Source organism: Phodopus roborovskii, unplaced genomic scaffold (assembly GCF_943737965.1).
Source record: "Phodopus roborovskii unplaced genomic scaffold, PHOROB, whole genome shotgun sequence".
Lineage (NCBI taxonomy): Eukaryota > Metazoa > Chordata > Mammalia > Rodentia > Cricetidae > Phodopus > Phodopus roborovskii.
In genome coordinates this window covers 11,480,219-11,497,293 of record NW_026126480.1, presented here as the reverse complement: position 1 = coordinate 11,497,293, position 17,075 = coordinate 11,480,219, and the positions used below count along the sequence as shown (strand labels likewise).

Genomic DNA, 17,075 nt, shown 5'->3' with positions numbered 1-17,075 from the left:
AGCAGCTGGTGCAAGCCATCTCCAGTTCTTTCAGTGGAGATTTATCAGATAGGATTTTGCTTCAGGTCCCTGTAATGAACAGCACAGTTCGAAGAGAGAATGAGATAAACACAAAGCCTGCTTATACAGAACCCTGTCCACCAGGAAACAACACAGACCCTGAACAGTTTTGACTCAGACCTAAGTGTTTGTAAAATATATATTTATTTCCTTTCTATAAAAAATAGATTTAATTTCTATTCTGAATTCCTAGGCTCCCAGATCATCCAGAAAGCCAACCCTATTCTCTCTCAGGGCCACCCCACCAAGGCAAAGCAAATCCGTAGATCTTACACTGTGACCACTCACCACAGAGGCCCCAGCTCTACCCACAAGGACAAACATCAGTCAACCCCGGTCATTATAGCATTGCCCACCTACCACCCTGGCCATATGGTTCCCCTTGGCATGCTTGGAACAGAAGCATCCTGGTATAGTGGGGAGTTTGGGAACACTGCCTCTCTGAGGTACATGGCTCCCTGCTACTAACAGAGGCTAAAGACTGCTTGTTGTCTGCCTCATACTCATTTCCTGCCGCAGTCTCATTTCTGTTCTTCATCACTGAATGACAAAACCCATTAGTGCTTTCTGCCCTGCTGCCACCCCTCCCCAGACCCAGGCCAGGAAACCCAAAGCTGCACCCAGCGAAGATGTAAGAAGATGGAAAGGCAAAGCCCAAGGGAGATGGCATGGCTAGATTAATATTTGAGTGAATTGCCTGCAGAGACCGGCCAGGCTTTGGCAGCCAGGGCAGGGCAAGGCAGGGGGAGCTTGGACAGTGGGTCTATGATCCAGGTGGCCCACTGGTTCTGAAACAGGAATATAAGCATGGCACTCTCTTAAAATATGAGATGTGAAGCTGAGGCACAGAGGCTTATGCCTAAAATCTTAGCACCCAGGAGCAGTGGCCAGAGGATCACTTCCTCACATTTTGAAGTCAGCTGGTATACAAGTGAGTTCCAAGCCAGTCAGGGTTACATGGTAAGGCTGTGCTGGCTAGTCTTATGTCAACTTGACATGAGCTAGAGTTATCTGAAAGGAGGGAATCTCAATTGAGAACATGCCTCCATAAATTTCAGCTGTAAGGCATTTCCTTAATTGGTGATTTAAGGGAAGTCCCCAGCCCATTGGGTTTCCATCATTGAGCTGGTGGTCCTGTGTTCTATTAGAAATCAGGCTGAGCAAGCCAGTGGAAGCAAGCCAGTAAGCAACTCCCCTCCAAGGCCTCTGAACCAGCTCCTGCCTCCAGGTCCCTGTCCTGGAGTGATGAATGGTACTGTGGAAGTGTAAACCAAATATATCCTTTCCTCCCCAACTTGCTTTTTGGTCATGGTGTTTCATCACAGCAATAGAAACCCTAACTAAGATAAAGACCCTGTCTCAAAAAGAAAAAAAAAGGATAAATGGGTTGAGAAAGAGGTGTCTATCTCAACCACTGAAAAACTCAACCTACTAACCTACTCTCTCTACCCACAAACTTGTTCCAGAGAACTGGCTTCTCCCTACACCAAGCCAAAATCTTCTCCCCTGACACTGCTGACTCTGACTTCAGGCTGTATAGAAAAGTGTAATGACATCAGACCACAGGGACCATAGGATGCTTATCATGTTAGGTGATCTGAGTTGTGAAGGATGATGGTGACACTGATGATAGATAGCAGTAATGAGATAGATAACCTTGGTGGAATGTTCCAACTTAATTTCCTGTTGCTGTGATAAACCCCTCAGACAAAAGCAACTTGGAAAGGAAAGGGTTTATTTCATCTTATGGGTTACAGTCCAAGCTGGATAAGTCAGAGCAGAAACTCGGGGAGGGCTGTTCCATCTGGGGAACTTCTTAAAGTAGATCTCATGGAGGAAAGCTACTCATGGAGTTTTCTTCCAGGCTCTTATTTAACTTTCTTATTGCAGCCCAGGCCTACTAGCTTAGTAATAATCCTGCCCACTGTGGACTGGTCCCTCCTACATCAATTGGCACTCAAGAAAATGACCCACAGACATGCCCATGGGCAATCAGATGGAGACATTTCCTATGTGTATCAAGTTGATAACCAAAATTAGTCATCACATAGTGTCAGTGACATTGATAGTGATGTCAATAAGGAAAGTGTTATTGGTGGCTGCAGTGATGATAGGACTGTGAATTGAGATGTCCCTTTTGATAACATTAGTCATTTGGTGATAGAGATGAGGTTGGTGACATTGACGCTGATGAAGGTAATTAAAGACAAGGGTGACGATATTATAATCACAATGTTGGCAGTGATTTTGAAGGTACAGGTAACAATGATAATGGCAGAGATATCCTGTGGCTAGGGCAGAGGCGGTGATAATATTATGATAATATCATGAATTGGTCATCTAACTGGTTATGAAGATAGTACTAAATATGTAGAGATGTTAGGACTGATGATAGTTTGTGGCTATGATTGTCACCAGCACTGTGTTTAATTTATCATGTTACGGTGACGTGTTACAGATTAACCACAAGAGTTTCATTCAGTCTTTCAAGTCTTCTTACTGAGTACTTAAAGAGTTGAGAACCAAAGGAAAAATGGTGGCCTGTGCTCCTGATGAGGGACCAAAGCTCCCTTGCCTATCCCCCTGCCATCCCTGAATGGATCTCTTACATCCAGCTGACTGGGCCTGACTATGTGTCTTCCTAGGGTGAAGAGCTTTCCTCTCAGCATGAACCCTTAAAGAAAGAAACTGGATTGGCCCAGATTGCCCCAGACCTGACTGTAGTCCAGTTTATCAAAGGTAAGTGAGCCCAGAAGAAAATGGAGGGGGGAAATAAAAGCTGCCTTTGAGATTATCCTGAACACAGTCCCTTAAAGCTATTCTTTATTATTTAATCTGCATCTATGGGTCTTTCACAAGCCCAGACACTCCTGGTAAGTTTGGTCATATATACCTCTCTGCTAGAAACATCTTCTCTTACTTATGTCCATCACAATCTTTCTTGTCCCTGTTGGTCGTGTTCAAGAGCCCTTCTGTCCCCTGCATGTGCCTGGCTCCCACCAGTAGTAACAAGGCTACATGCCATCATCCTCTGGGCTCTTAGCATCCTTGGGGCTTCTGTCTTAGTTCTGCCTTGTCTTTGTTCATCCTCTGCCATAAGCAGAGAGCTCCTGGAGGTCAAAGCTCTGTCCTTCACCCACTTTCCTCTAAGCCTGCAAGCAGGAAGCCTCGAGTAAATGCTCAGTAAATCGCCAAGCTCATTAAATCCCATGGGTAGAAAGCCAAGGACCTGGTTCTTTGTCCTTGCTTCTCTGTGGTCCTTGGATTCCCAGAACAATTTCTCAGTACAGTAAGAAATAGACTCACTGACAGACACTTCATGCTACCCTGATCCTGACACAAGAAAATCAATCAGTCAGTCACCAGAGCTCACAGTGGGACCAGGCAGCATTTTCTAAAGAACTCAATCCTGTGGACATTGATTGAGTGCCTGCTGTGTGCCAGGCACGTCAAAAGGCCCTGATGTAAGGTCTGCCAGACACTGGTCAGGGCACAGTCTAGTGGGGCTCTTTTCTGTCTCTAACCTGAGTTTCCTCATGTAAAGATGAGGTTGGTAAATTTGCTTTGCCTTTCTCAATGGTTGGTATGACTGTCAAGTAGGATGAGGCATGGACAGATAGCCTTGTCTACTATTTTTTTTTAACTGCCTATGTAAGGTATGATCTGTCCTAGGAGCACACCTACCTTGCTGTTCTTATCCATGCTTGTGGATCTACTGTGGTTTCGGAAGGTGTTACCACCTTTCACCAAAGACATTTAGAGCAGGAAAATTGGATTCAAATCTTTGCCAGTTTTCTAAGATTTGATGTTGGGTTATCTGGAGATGGACTGTCTGAATGGGGCTGGGGCTGGGCCTGGAGGCAGTGGCCTGCACTGCTGATCTCAACACCTCCGACTGCTGGAAGGTCTGAGCATGCTATACCACAGAAGAACAGATTAATCACTGCTCTGCCTCTAGCCCCGAGAGCAGCTGGATGGGCCTGGCTATGCAAGTTAAATCTTAGCATCAGTGGTCTGGGTCAGTTCATCTCTGGACCATTCAGCTTCTAGAGGAGCTTATAGGAGCTGGAGATGAGCCTATCTGTAGGCCCTGTGGCTAGCTAGCCAACTTGGCCTCTGGACAGCAAGGCTCTACAAGGGCCATTCTGACTCCAGGGCCTGGCTTTGACCACCTGCAATCATAGAGAAGACAGTCCCTGGCTGGGGAAGTTATGTGATGGGGAGACACATTCTCTTACAGTCTGTAAATGGAGGGGGAAGCTGTCCGGTGGGAGACCTGACCAGGATGCTAAAGGAGGGCCTTGCCTGGTGGGTATGATATGGTCCAGGAGAGGGAGGTTTCTGAGGGAGAGAACAGCACTAAGCTGAGGGCACACTCGTTCTGTTTAAGGTCAGTGCTTGGCCTGTGAGCAATGCTGGTGAGGGAAACAGACATTACTGAGTTGAGGGAGGTCCTGGCATGTCTGCTGTGGAGACCTTGTGCTGAGTGAGGGAAGCCCTGTCTTAAGAGGAGGTTGAGTCTCTGAGCAGGAGACATACCCCTAGAATTCCCCTTCAGGTAGCTTAGGGAAAGGCATGGCCCTGCCCTCCAGGAATTTTCCATCCCTTGTGAAGGCCATGGCTGCGGAGGAGAGATGGGGGATGGGCTTACAGTCCACTGCCTTGACAGTACAGCAGAATGGAGGGAGGATCCTCCAGAGCCAGGCAGCTGGAAAGAACAGGAACAGAGTGGGAGGGGCATAAGGGAGACTGGTTCTGTGCAAGAAGTGAGGAGAGCAAGAGATATCCTGTGAAAAGTTTCTGCACCCTGATAAGCCTCTCCAATGATGCAGCAATCCAAATCAGACCCAATCAAACCAAATTAGAAAAAAGCCCATGTTTAATGGACACAATACTTCTAGATGATTTTCCAGCTATTGCCCCCCCCCTCCCCAGAGGAGTAGGGAAAGAGAGACCAGAAAGCTATGAGTCTGTTTTCTGAGGGACAGTTTAAATACCCTGTGGGAGTGGTCTTGAGCAGCTCTGGGGGAGGGGTCATCATTTGGCAGTCTTTCTGAGATGAGGCAGGGTTTGGAGAGAGAGAGAGAGAGAGAGAGAGAGAGAGAGAGAGAGAGAGAGAGAGAGAGAGAGAGAGAGAGAAGGGGATTTCCCACCAGAACATTCCAGACTCTTTGGGTATATGAATGCCAGGCTCTGGACAAACCGTGTGTCCTTGCCTCTCTCTGGGGGCCTACCTAGCAGTGAAGGCCAGATGATTTAAGCATCTCTCAGTGCATAGGGAACTTCAGATGCTCTGGGCAACTCATGGAGGGAGGAGAGAAGGAGGAAAGGAGGAGGAAGAGAGAAAAAGGAAAGGGAAGAGGGCAGGGGCTGCAGCAGCTACCTGGAGGCCACCTACCACATTCCAAATGCTAGCTGAATATACGATTTGGAGGGAGGGGACTAGGGACCTGAAGGAGAACACATTCCACAGTGTTAGCCCCTACGCACCCCTCCTGGGCTGATTTTACTTTCTGGCTCTGAAGGAAACAGGCCTAGGCCATGAGGGTAGCAACCATGCTACTTTGACTATGTTCTGAGGACAGATACAGATAGAAGGTGCCTCCTGTAACACAGGGGCAAAGGCTCTGGTATGACAGGAATAGGCCTCCTCACATGACCCTCATGGCTTTGTCTCTCTCACCAGCACACCCTGGTTTATCTTTCCCTCTTCCACACACCTTATGTCCAACAGTGGAGAACTCCATGCATCAGAACAGAAAGTGTCCTGGGACATCCCCAAACACCCTACTCACCAGGACACTGAACCCAGGAGGTGCCATTAGCACTTTCAGGGTGGGAAGCCTGAGTAAGGCACCAAGGCAGGATTCAGGAGCTACCCAGAGCCTGGTGAGGTCTCCAATGCCAAACACAGTGACTACTGTCTGTCTCCAGGCTGGTGTCCTACCTGGAATTCCTCTCCAAGTTCCCTCATTCTATCAGTCCTAACTATGTCCTACATTCAGGAAGCCTCCTGGCCCAGGGCTGCCCAGAGTTCCCTTTCTCTGGAGGCCTGAGATTCTGCCTCAGGCATTGGGATGCTTGATCTGGTCCCCATTCATTAAATAGTATTTACAAAATGACTAGTGTGTCCTGGGCTCTAGTGATAAAGCAACGATACCGTAAAAATTACTACTCTGAAATAAAATGAATAAAATGTGTAATCTCTTAGGTACAGTGCTCTTGGGGAAACACACACTAGCTATGAGACAGCAGAGAAGCGGTGAGCACCTGAGTTGAGGACAAAGAAGGGAGGACCCAAGTCCAGGTTGGCATGGAAAGAATAGGACAAGATGGAAAGGACCTGGTAGGAGTAAGGAGAAGGGAGAATAATTCAATAGACTCAAATGAGATGGCATGAAATAGGGCTATATCAAATGCAACAGAACTGAACAGAAATAAACATGTTAAATAATCCCCCATGTAACTCGATGAACTGGAAGAAATGAAGAGAATTTCAAAGTCGGAGCAGAATGGAAAGGAATCAGGTGTAACGGGATAGCCTGGGATTCACTAAAACACTAGAATGAAGTGGAACGTAATGGAAGAAGCAGAAAAGAACAGAAGGGGGGTGGAAAGACATTGATGGTGTGGCTGGCTGCCCATGCTGACCTCCTTCCCACTTGTTCCAACAGTCTTCCCCACGGTGCTGCTGCGGATGCTACGCCATCCCATCTTCTTGCTGGTAGTCCTGTCCCAGGTGTGCATCTCATCTATGGTGGCAGGCATGGCTATCTTCCTGCCTAAGATCATGGAGCGCCAGTTTTCCATCACAGCCTCCTTTGCCAACATGCTCCTTGGCTGCCTCGCTATCCCCTTCTCCATTGTGGGCATCGTGGTAGGAGGTGTCTTAGTCAAGCGTCTCCACCTGAGCCCCATGCAGTGCAACATCCTCTGCCTGCTGGCGTTGCTGTTGTGTCTGCTGCTCACCTTGCCACTCTTCTTCATTGGCTGCTCTACTCATCATATTGCAGGCATCACCCAGGACCTAGGGTAAGTAGGCATGTGCATGGGAAGGTGCACGCTGAGGGTAGTCAGTGAGCCACCCATCTCTCTCACCTTCCCTGGAGCGCTGTCTCCTCCCAATGCTTACAAAGCTCTATGCATGCCCCTCCCTGGGCTTGGGTATAAGCAAGCAGTGGTCATAGGATGACATCAAATGCCATAGAAGAGGCATGGATGGAACATCAGGGGAGCTAAGGCCTGGGAAGGGCCAGAGGTTTAGTCACGGTGCAGCCACCTATGGGATGGGATGACGTTTCCAGGGAGGTCAAAACCTGTGGGCCAGCAGAGTGGGATAGAGGCTGCCCACAGGAGGCAGGACCTAGTGTAGCCTGAGGGAGGTTTTTGTTCCCAGCTGAAGTTACATCTGCCCTAAAGCGGCAAGCTGCGTGCCTTGGAGAAAGAGGATGAGCAGGGAGCTGGGCAGTCCTTCTCAAGGAGGCAGAAGATGTTAAGAAACTCTGCTTGTTCCTATGATGACCTCCTTTTCCCTGGAAGCTGTTGTAAGCTTAGTTTGGCCTAGTACCCAGCTAGAATCCCCCAACTTCTTTCTCCTTGGCACAGCCTCCCTCACTCAAGTGCCAGGTTCCCTCACCTGGGCTCTTAGACATGACTGCAGACTCAGATCGAAGCCAAGGCACCAGGCCCCTACCCTTAATGCTTTCTGCCTTCTTTCTCCTTCCCCCTGCCTTTTCCCAAACAGCCAGGCTCTCTGGAGTAGGGGCCTTCCATATGCAGAGTCTGTCCTAGGCCTGTAGCCAGGCCCTCAGGAAACCCCAAGTCTGAGCAAGCACCAGATCCTCCTACTGACATTTCATGAAAGTCGGTGGATATTTACCATCATTTTACAAATCAATAGAAAAGGCAATAGAACAATGCCAGAACCCCTTATAGAGATTTCATGGGGACCCAATGAAACATACAAGGGAAGCCTGGAGCCTGCTTGGCGTGTAAGAGACCTTGGTTCTGGGCAGATGTCCACAATGCTAATTGTACAGGAACTAGCTCGCTTAGTTGGTCTCAGACCATGCTGCCTGCCTGTGTTTTCTTCCTACTCCTCCTCTGCTCCCTCAGCTCTGACATGGAATTCCACTCATAGTCTCACCAAAGTTCTTATAAGCTAACTCATGGGTTCTGGTTCTAATTCACTGAAGCTTTCCGAGTGCCCCTCTTATGTTCCATTGAGTCTCCGAGTTATCTCTATCATGAATTCTATTGTTATACCCACTTTACTGGTGATACAGTGTCACCTGGCAAGGGTGCTGCATTTCCTCCTAGCATGGAGCCAGGTCATAGCCTCTGCTCCAAAGCCATCCTCTTGCCCCCGACCCCGGAGAGCTCACCCCTTCAGACTTTGGGCTTCTGCTCCTGTCCATCCTCTGAGTTCTCCAGCTAGGGCAAGAGCACACCTAGGATCTTGGAGTAGGTCCTGTGGTGGCGGTGTGTGACACTGTGAGAAGAACAGGAGAATGAACACAGAGGTTGTGAGATTTCAGAAGGGTGACAGAGAGGAGGGAGCCCCAGCCCAGCTAATAGAGAAATGAAGGCCCCAGAGGAAAGCAGCCACAGGTTGGAGGCCCCACAGCTGGTTGGTTTTCTCGCCAGGGCCCCATCACAGCTGTACTTTCTGAGACAAGGAAGTAATTCAGCTCATAGAGAGAATGGCCCCTTTATCTGACACTCGCTTCTGGGAGGAGTTTCTCTTGTATTCCATCCAAGCACAAGGATATTTGCAGAAGTTTCCAGACATGTAGAATCCAGGATTGGAAGGGCGTGCCTCAGACTCTGGCCCAGACTCCTCCTCACTTCCACCCATTAGAAAGTCCCCTGAGTTGCAGTGTCTCTCTCTGGGAAAAGAGCTGCAGATGAAGTCGCTGGCCACTGCTCTCAGAGTAGGAGCCAGGCTGCAGAGAGGCCCTGAGAGAAGAAAGCCCAGCCAAACACATTTGCTTTCTCTCTTAGTGCCCAGCCAGGGCCAAGCCTGTTTCCTGGCTGCGCAGAACCCTGCTCCTGCCAATTGGATGACTTTAACCCTGTTTGCGACACCAGTGCCCACGTGGAGTATACCACACCCTGCCATGCAGGCTGTACAGGTCATGTGGTCCAGGAAGTTCTGGGCAAAAGCCAGGTAAGGCCAACTTCCCACCAACCTCTGCCTCCAGGACCCACCCTCCCTCCCCCAGTCTGTACTGCCTGTTATTCCGTGTCCCCCCCCCCACTCACTCTCTCTTCCCTCTGTCATTGCCTTGTTCCTCTGCTTTGGTGGGTGTCACTATCCTGGGGCCTGGGGCCTGGGGCCTGGGGCCGGGTAGGAGAGCCAGAGCTGGCTCCCAGCTGCTGGTCTACTCAAGGAAATGAGCCACAGGGATTTCAAGTTGCAGGTGGGCAGAAGTGATCCTTTCCAGTACATACAAGAGTTGAGGGTGACACAGCCCACTTGGGAGAGTCTCAGAGGGCTCCAAAAGAAACAGCATCTGTGACAGTCTTCCAGGGTCATTAGGCAAACAAGGACTTGGGATGGAAGGACTAGGCAGGGGCAACAGCATGAGATTTGAAGAACACACACTGCATGTTCTAGATCCCAGGCCCTGCACTGAATGGCTTACCTTGGTGAGCTCACTAACAAGAAAGCAAAGAGCCACAGTGCCTAAGAGATGTTAAGCACACACTTTTATTCTGCCTATTGTACAGCTAGGAAATGTAGGCCTAGGAAAGGGCCAGGCAGTGTCCAGAGCCTTATGCCAGAGCTGGGTCTAGAATCCAGGTCTCTGGCCCCCAGCCCAACCTGCACTGGATGCAAAGATGGAGGTCTGGATGCGCCATGTAGAGGAGGGGGATCAGCACTCAAGGTTTATCTCTCACCACGTGTACCTCCTCGGTTCAGCATAAACACCTGGGATCTGGGATGGGATGGTCTAGGCGAGGTTCACTCAGATAGGTGACAGAGTGAGACGGGCAAAGGTGGACACTGACTGAACCTCAGACTTATAAAGTAAAACCAGTACTGTGGGGAAGGCTGGAGACATCTGTGAGAACTTCGCATGCACATTGTCGCCTATGAGGAAAGCCTGGGGAAGAATCTAAAAGGCAAAGTGCCCAGCCGTGGTATCCATCCCCGCTGGCCTCCCAAGCAAAGAAGCAGTGTGGGGGCTACCATGCCAGTCCCCTGAGTTGGCATGTTTCTCCACAACCTGGCTCCAGGGGTCTCCAGCCCAGTGGGTTACTTGCCATGTAACTGGAGCCCAAAGGCCACTTTTTAGTTATATGAAGTGATGAGGGCTTAGGGTTCTGGCAGTACAGCCTGATCATGCCTATCAGCTCTGCATGGCAGCAGGCAGACATCTTGGATAGCCAGCAATCCAATCCCAGTGTCCTTCCTTCTGCCATCTTACTTCTCGTCACTCATTAAGTCTATCTCCTAAATAACTCCACCTTAAAATTCTTTCCCCATACATACTGACAACAGGACCTTCTGCTTGCTCATCCAGTCTATCCCAGGAGCCACTGAGCTTGGATCCTTCCAAGGCCCCTAGATAATGCCTAGGGTATCTCCGCCCTTCTCATACTGGGAACTATCCAAGGTTTCTGTAGTAAGAAGTAGGAAGCCCAGGGGTTCCAGGTACCCTAGCCAGCAGTACCACCTCTGAGAACTGATGGGACCAATCCCTGCACACCTGACGGAGGCCCTTGGTAACTGTGATCCATCTGTCAAGAAGGTCTGACCTGGTGCTTCAAAGATGGCTCAATGGTTAAAAGTGTATTGCCTTTGCAGGGGACATGAGTTCAGTTCCCAGCATCTATGACCAGCAGTTTACAACCATCTGTAATTCCTCCCTAGAGGATCTGACACCCTCTTCTGGTCTCCATGGGTGCCTACACATAGACACACATGCATGCACACGTGTAAGTAAACACACACATTGACACTTTGACCAATAGGAAAGGGAAAAGGAAAAGAATTCCCAGCCTTGCTCCTTACAGGCACCAAAGTGGCACTGGTGACCAGACCATTTCTTAGCTTATCGCCAGCTGGAGCTTCTCCAGGCTGCCATCAAACACACCAGGTCTGGGCTAGAGACAGTCCCTCTGCCTCACAGCTGTGGCCCAGTCAGTCTGCCTCCAGGCACCTTGCTTGACTCAATTGGTCACATATCAACTAATGGACAGAGTCTTGGACTCCAGCCAGCTCTGTTCTACTGGCTGTTGACACTTGGGAGCTCCCCAGGCTCTAGGCCCTTGGCCAGCTGCTGCTCTTGGAGGTTCCTGAAGGTCCGTCTCCTCCTGCTCCTTACTCCAGGTTTTCTACACCAACTGCAGCTGTGTGGCAGGGGATGGCACAGTGCCTGCAGGTTCCTGTGATTCAGCTTGCAGTCACCTGATTCTGCCCTTCATTCTCCTGATCAGCCTGGGGGTGGCAGTGGCCGGCATTACCTACACACCTTCCTTCATGCTCATCCTAAGGTGAGAACAGGGTGGACAGGGTGGATACCAGGGAACCTTTCACCACAGCCAGAATGGGACATTCAAGGGAAGAGTTGAAAGAATGAGGCCACTCCAGTGTCCTAGCTAGCTCCTCTATGTCCTGTCTTCATTCTCCTGGCAGCCCAAGGACATAAAGCTTTCTCTTCATCTTGCAGACAAGGAGCCTAGACTCAGAGAAGTTCAGGATTCAGGGCTAGTTTTATAGCCTAGCTGCTTCCTTGTCTGAGGATAGGGGAGGTCTCGGGCACTGACCTGGCTCCCTGAGGAGGGCACCCCATGGGGGAGAAGAGGTGGATCTAACCTCTTTCAATGGTGGGACACAGATGGATGCATAGGGAACCAACTTAATCCCTGTGGGCTGGTCCTGTGCACCCTTCAAGGCCCAGTCTAGGAAATTGGAAAGGAATATTAGGTTCCAAGTGTGGTGGCTCAAGACTTTAATCATCCCAGCATTCCAGAGGCAGAGGTAGGCAGATCTCTGTGAGTTTAGGTCTGCCTGGTCTACAGAGTGAGTTCTAGGATAGCCAGAGCTACACAAAAAGGCCTGTCTCAAAAGAATGAGAAAAGAAGAAAGAAAAGAATATTACAAGATAGAAAGTTCATAAAGCAGGCTGGCGTGAGAGAGAATGTAGAGGGAGCAGATGCTTGCAGGGAGCTAAGCATGCAGGCTGGTGTGACTTGAGTCCTAGCTCTAACCTCAACAGCTGTCAAACCCCTTGTCTGCAGAATAGGGCTAGTGACATGCCTGCCTTCCGGGGATTCAGTGGGCTGAGTGTAGAATCCCTAAGTTACCGGAATCACCCCCTAAGTGCCAGCTGTGAACACTGTTTAGGAGCCAGTTGCTGCTGAATACCCCAGGCCAAAGTGCTGGGAAAACTGGATCTGGTGCATAGCTGTCCCAGGATCAGATCTCTAAGTGGAGAATCCAGTGGGGCTGTGGGATGGAGGTGACTACAGTGGTGTCTGTGAGCCTGACAGTTGGTATGTGGAACTAAGATTCAGGGAACTAGGCTCTGTAGGTTGAGGGGTGACAGGTGTATGTCCTGAACCTCCCACACCCCCTGACCTTCAGCCTGGAAGGGGAGATTGACATAGCGGGTGGAACCCACCTATGGAAACCTGCTGCTTCACAGTGCCGGGGCTGAGTCTTGGTCTGTCCTCATACATCCATGTCTTTCTTGGTAGGGGAGTGAAGAAAGAAGATAAGATCCTGGCAGTGGGAATGCAGTTCATGCTCCTGAGAGTACTGGGTAAGAAGCTTGCCTGGGAACCTTGGTGGTAGTGATGGGCATCCAGATGTCTGCTGTGTGCCAGGCCTGGGAGACACAGGCATGAGTGGTATCTTAGGGCTCCCAGGCATGTGGGGTAAGAAGATCTGACCATGTGTTTGGAAGCATTGTGCCTTGGTCACACCAAGCCTGATGGAGGCTTCCTTCAGATATATGCTAAAGGATGGTGGAGGCCAAAGACTCCTGAGCCAAGCGACCTATCACCCTTGTGGTTTGCATGTTCTGAGGGTGGGGGATTGGAGCATGGTGACCCTCTGCTGTTCCCTGAGCCTCTCCTTCTTTAGCCTGGATGCCCAGCCCTGTGATCCACGGCAGTGCCATCGATACTACCTGTGTGCACTGGGCCCTGAGCTGTGGGCGGCAAGCCGTCTGCCGCTACTATGACCATGACCTGCTCCGAAGCCGGTAAGCACCAGGGTGGGAAGGCCCATGTCAGGACACACCCACCCTGCAAACCAGAAGCTACCTCTAAGAGAGGTCTCATATGCCTGGTCTGGAACTCCCAATATAACTGAAGCTGGCCTTGAATCCCCAATCTTCCTGCCTCTGCCTCCCAAGTACTGGGAATGCAGGCATGTGCTACTGAACTCTGGATTTTTGTTTTGTTTTTTTGGGTCAGATGTTATTTTATGCCCAGGCTGTTCATGAACTGACTAGGTCAGTCAAACTGGCCTTGAAATTATAGCAATCCTCCTGCTTCAGCATTTTGAGTGCTGGGATTTCTCAGGTGAGCTACTACACCTAGAGAGCTCCCCTTATTATACATGAGGAAAATGTCAACTAGAGTAAGAGGTCTCAGGCTCTTATGACAGAGCCACCTCTAAGCCATTAGACAGCTGCATCCTAGGGGAAAGAGCCCTGGCCCCTCCTCTGGGGCTCAGTCTTTCTATCTGTACAATGGGAAGCTCAGAGAAGCCCACAGGTGTGGATATCATAGGCTGGGTGGATGTGGAAGAACTTGCAACCAAACCAAGGCCAGCCAAGGGAATGGTCACCTCTATCTCTGAGCTACAGAACACAGTTCCTGAAAGCTGGGACTGTCTAGGGAGGCTTGGCCAAACAACGGCCTCCATGAGTGAAGTAGGGAGGCCTAGCCTGTGTCATACTTCTGTCAGTGGCAAAGCAAGAGGGATGTTTAGACTCATCCTGCACACCAGACCCTACCCAGCTTCCCCCATGCCCAGGCCTCAGTGTCTTAACTGCACCACATCTAGTGACTCTGCCATCCCCACCCTGAAGCTAAAACCAATCCCTGAAGAGCGCAGATCCTGAGTTCAAGGTCCCTCATTCTTCCCTCAGATTCATAGGCCTCCAGTTCTTCTTCCAAAGTGGATCCCTGGTGTGCTTTGCCTTAGTTTTGGCCATCTTGAGGCAGCAGAACAAAGAGGCCAGCATCGACGTCACTGTGAAGAGCTCTGACCTACAGGAGCAACTGTAAGCATCAGGACCAGAGAAGAAACCCAAGGATTCCAGGAGGTCAAAAGCCCCAGCCCCCCTGGCCAGGTGTGGCAGCCATAGCCATACATCTTCTGAGCCCTTTGCCCAAGATGGGTGTCAAAAGTGCCATGTTCCAATCCTGGTTCCTCCACTAAATTGTGAAGTGACTTTGAACAATCTTCTGGCTTTGCTTGCTCTTTGGAACCAAGGAGTTGTTGTACTGATCATTTCTCAAGCAAGAAGGTTAACCTTGTTCCTTCCACAGCCATATGACCAACCTAGGACTAAGTTTTGTTGCTGGGGAAGAACTGTCTGGCATCCCTCAGCCCCTTCTAGGATAGGAAGGTAGGCCAACTAGACTGTGCTGCACTCCACACAGAGCCTCAACCCAGCTCTGCTGCTCATGGAGACCCTTGGTAGGAGGGGATTCCAGCTCTCAGGCTCAGGCTCCAGCTGTGCACATCTGTGAAGGACTCCTCTCCTAGTCCAGCCTGGCTTCAAGAAGTGTCTATTTGGTGCCCCCTGGAGGCAGAGTCCAGAGATTAAGGAACACCCCAAGAGCAGGAAGGAATAGGACACCATGTTTGATGAGGTATATGGTCAGGAGCCTTAGCTGGGGCGGGAGAGGGGCTATCTGACTCAGGGTGTCACAGTTTTTGTGTTCAGGGAGCCACAATTGGGGAAAGGGAGATCTAATTTTTTTCTTTTGGAGGTCTTGTGACTTCAGAGACCAGTTTATATTCGGAGTTGCTCCTACTAAATGTCTGTTGTTAGGATCTTACACATTTGACCAGGGGCTGTGGGGAACAGAAACCTAGACCATGCCCCCAGGGCTTTGTAGCTAATACCTGGTTTTGTGATAACCAAATCAGACTGAGATCCCTGGATCAGTGTGATGCCTAGGGGCAGAGAAGAGCTTTTTTTTGCACAGTGGAGTCCCTGAAATTCCAGTTAGTTTCCAAGTCAGGCCTGGTCTGGCTTTCTGGCCAGTCTTATCTGGCTTAGCTGCTTCCAGGCAGCAGAAGAGCAAGCCCTGATATGCTCACTAGCCCAAGCTATTGATACCACCTGCCCCACCCATGTGACCACAAAGAGGGGAGAAGGAGTTAGCAGCAGTCCTTACCCCGTGTTCCTAGCTCTTAGCTAAGGGACAAGACACCTGTCTCCTGTGCAGAAGGAGCTATAGAAGCCCTCACTCCTGCCAGGTATGGTGGCACACGTCTGTGACCCAGCACTAAGGGACAAGATCAAGAGTTCAAGGCCATCTCAGGTACATAGTGAGTTTGAGTCTAACCTGGGCTACATGAGAGTGTCTCCAAAAAAAATCCAAAGGGAATAAAGAGGAGAAGAGGAGGAAGAAGAGGAGAAAAAGGAGGAGGAGAAAGAAGATGAAGAGCCTAGTTGCTATTCTATCCTGTTTAACCAGTACCGGAGCCTACACTAACCAGTGCCAAGAATTTGGAAGTGTCTTCACCAAGACAAGTCTGTTAGCAGGTTTTTATCCTGTCTTTTTTCCCGCTCCCCGGGTTGTACAGGAATAACCTGGCTGTGTACACACAGTTTATTATTAAATTTGTCTTTGCATAATGCCTCTTCCAAGACAAAAATTTATCCTTCTAAACTTCATTATAGGTTTACGTCAGCCATGTCGCTTCCAGTTATTTAGATTTCAGCCCACCAAGTTTATTCACTCTGGCATCTTGTATTGTTTCCTCTTTTATATTCTGGTCTAATTTTTCCTTTGACTGGTTTATTTCCTCCAGTAATGGTTCCAAAAATGGAATACAATCATGAGGCCATCCTCACCTGTCTCCATCGTCACTCACATTTTACAGAAGAGAAATTGCCTCAGAAAGGTTAAGTGACTTGCTTGGGGCTATAAGAATATATATTATAATATACACACACACACATAAGCAATAGTGGGATCAGAGCTGGATCCAGAGTTGTGGGAACTGAAGCTAACACAACTCAAAAGAGTTATTTTTATGAAAGGAAGAATGCAAAATATCAAATGCAGCTTTACTATGAGGATACATTTCAAAATGCCTGAGACCAGCAGTATTTTGGATTTGAGATCTTTTTGTATTTTGAAATATTTACATCATTATCATGTGACTTCCAGGCATGAGACCCCAATCTAAACACAAATTCATCTAGGTTTCATGGCTACCTTATCTACACAGCCTGAAAGTCATTTTATGCAATACATGTAATGTTCCTGTGTATGATGAGGACTTGTCACCTGAAATCAGGTCTGAAATATTCCTTATGTGCAGTTACATTGGCACTGGGGAAGTTTTACTGTTAGGACCTTTCAGACAGTGGGTTTCACTTCAGGTTGGAAAGTTGACCTTTACAACACTCAGAATGAGAAAACAAAAAACCCACTCCATCCAGAAAAATGGCATATTTTAAGGCAGGTAGTGGTGCCTCGTGCCTTTAATTCTAGCACTCAGGAGGCAGAGGTAGGAGGATCTCTGTGAGATAGACGCCAACCTGGTCTACAGAGCGAGTTCCAGGACAGGCTCCAAAGCAATACAGAGAAAAACCCTGTCTTGGGGGAGCATATTTTTTAAAAATTAAATAATTACCCTGCACACCTATAATCCATCTACACACACCTTCATGGTTCTCCACAGACTGGCCCTGGCTCTATACACTTTAATATTTCTCCACTTCCTCCTCCACTCCTTTTATATTTCCAGCGCCACAAGCCACAAACAAGCCAAGACCTCATTGTTTGCCTCCTCAACATCATAATGC

General features: G+C 49.2%; 1 protein-coding gene across 1 annotated transcript in view; it reads left to right on the top strand.

Annotated features, from left to right (window-relative positions):
- The window catches only part of Slco2b1 (solute carrier organic anion transporter family member 2B1), a 47,141-nt gene extending 31,245 nt beyond the window's left edge, over positions 1–15,896 (top strand). Inside the window, exons 8-14 of the mRNA XM_051192337.1 lie at positions 2,706–2,799; positions 6,735–7,092; positions 9,064–9,229; positions 11,399–11,562; positions 12,769–12,833; positions 13,157–13,277; positions 14,172–15,896. Of these exons, the coding sequence (XP_051048294.1) occupies positions 2,706–2,799; positions 6,735–7,092; positions 9,064–9,229; positions 11,399–11,562; positions 12,769–12,833; positions 13,157–13,277; positions 14,172–14,310 (1,107 nt within the window). The 3' untranslated portion in view covers positions 14,311–15,896. The remainder of the gene's footprint in view (positions 1–2,705; positions 2,800–6,734; positions 7,093–9,063; positions 9,230–11,398; positions 11,563–12,768; positions 12,834–13,156; positions 13,278–14,171) is intronic.
- The last annotated feature ends 1,179 nt before the right edge of the window (positions 15,897–17,075 follow it).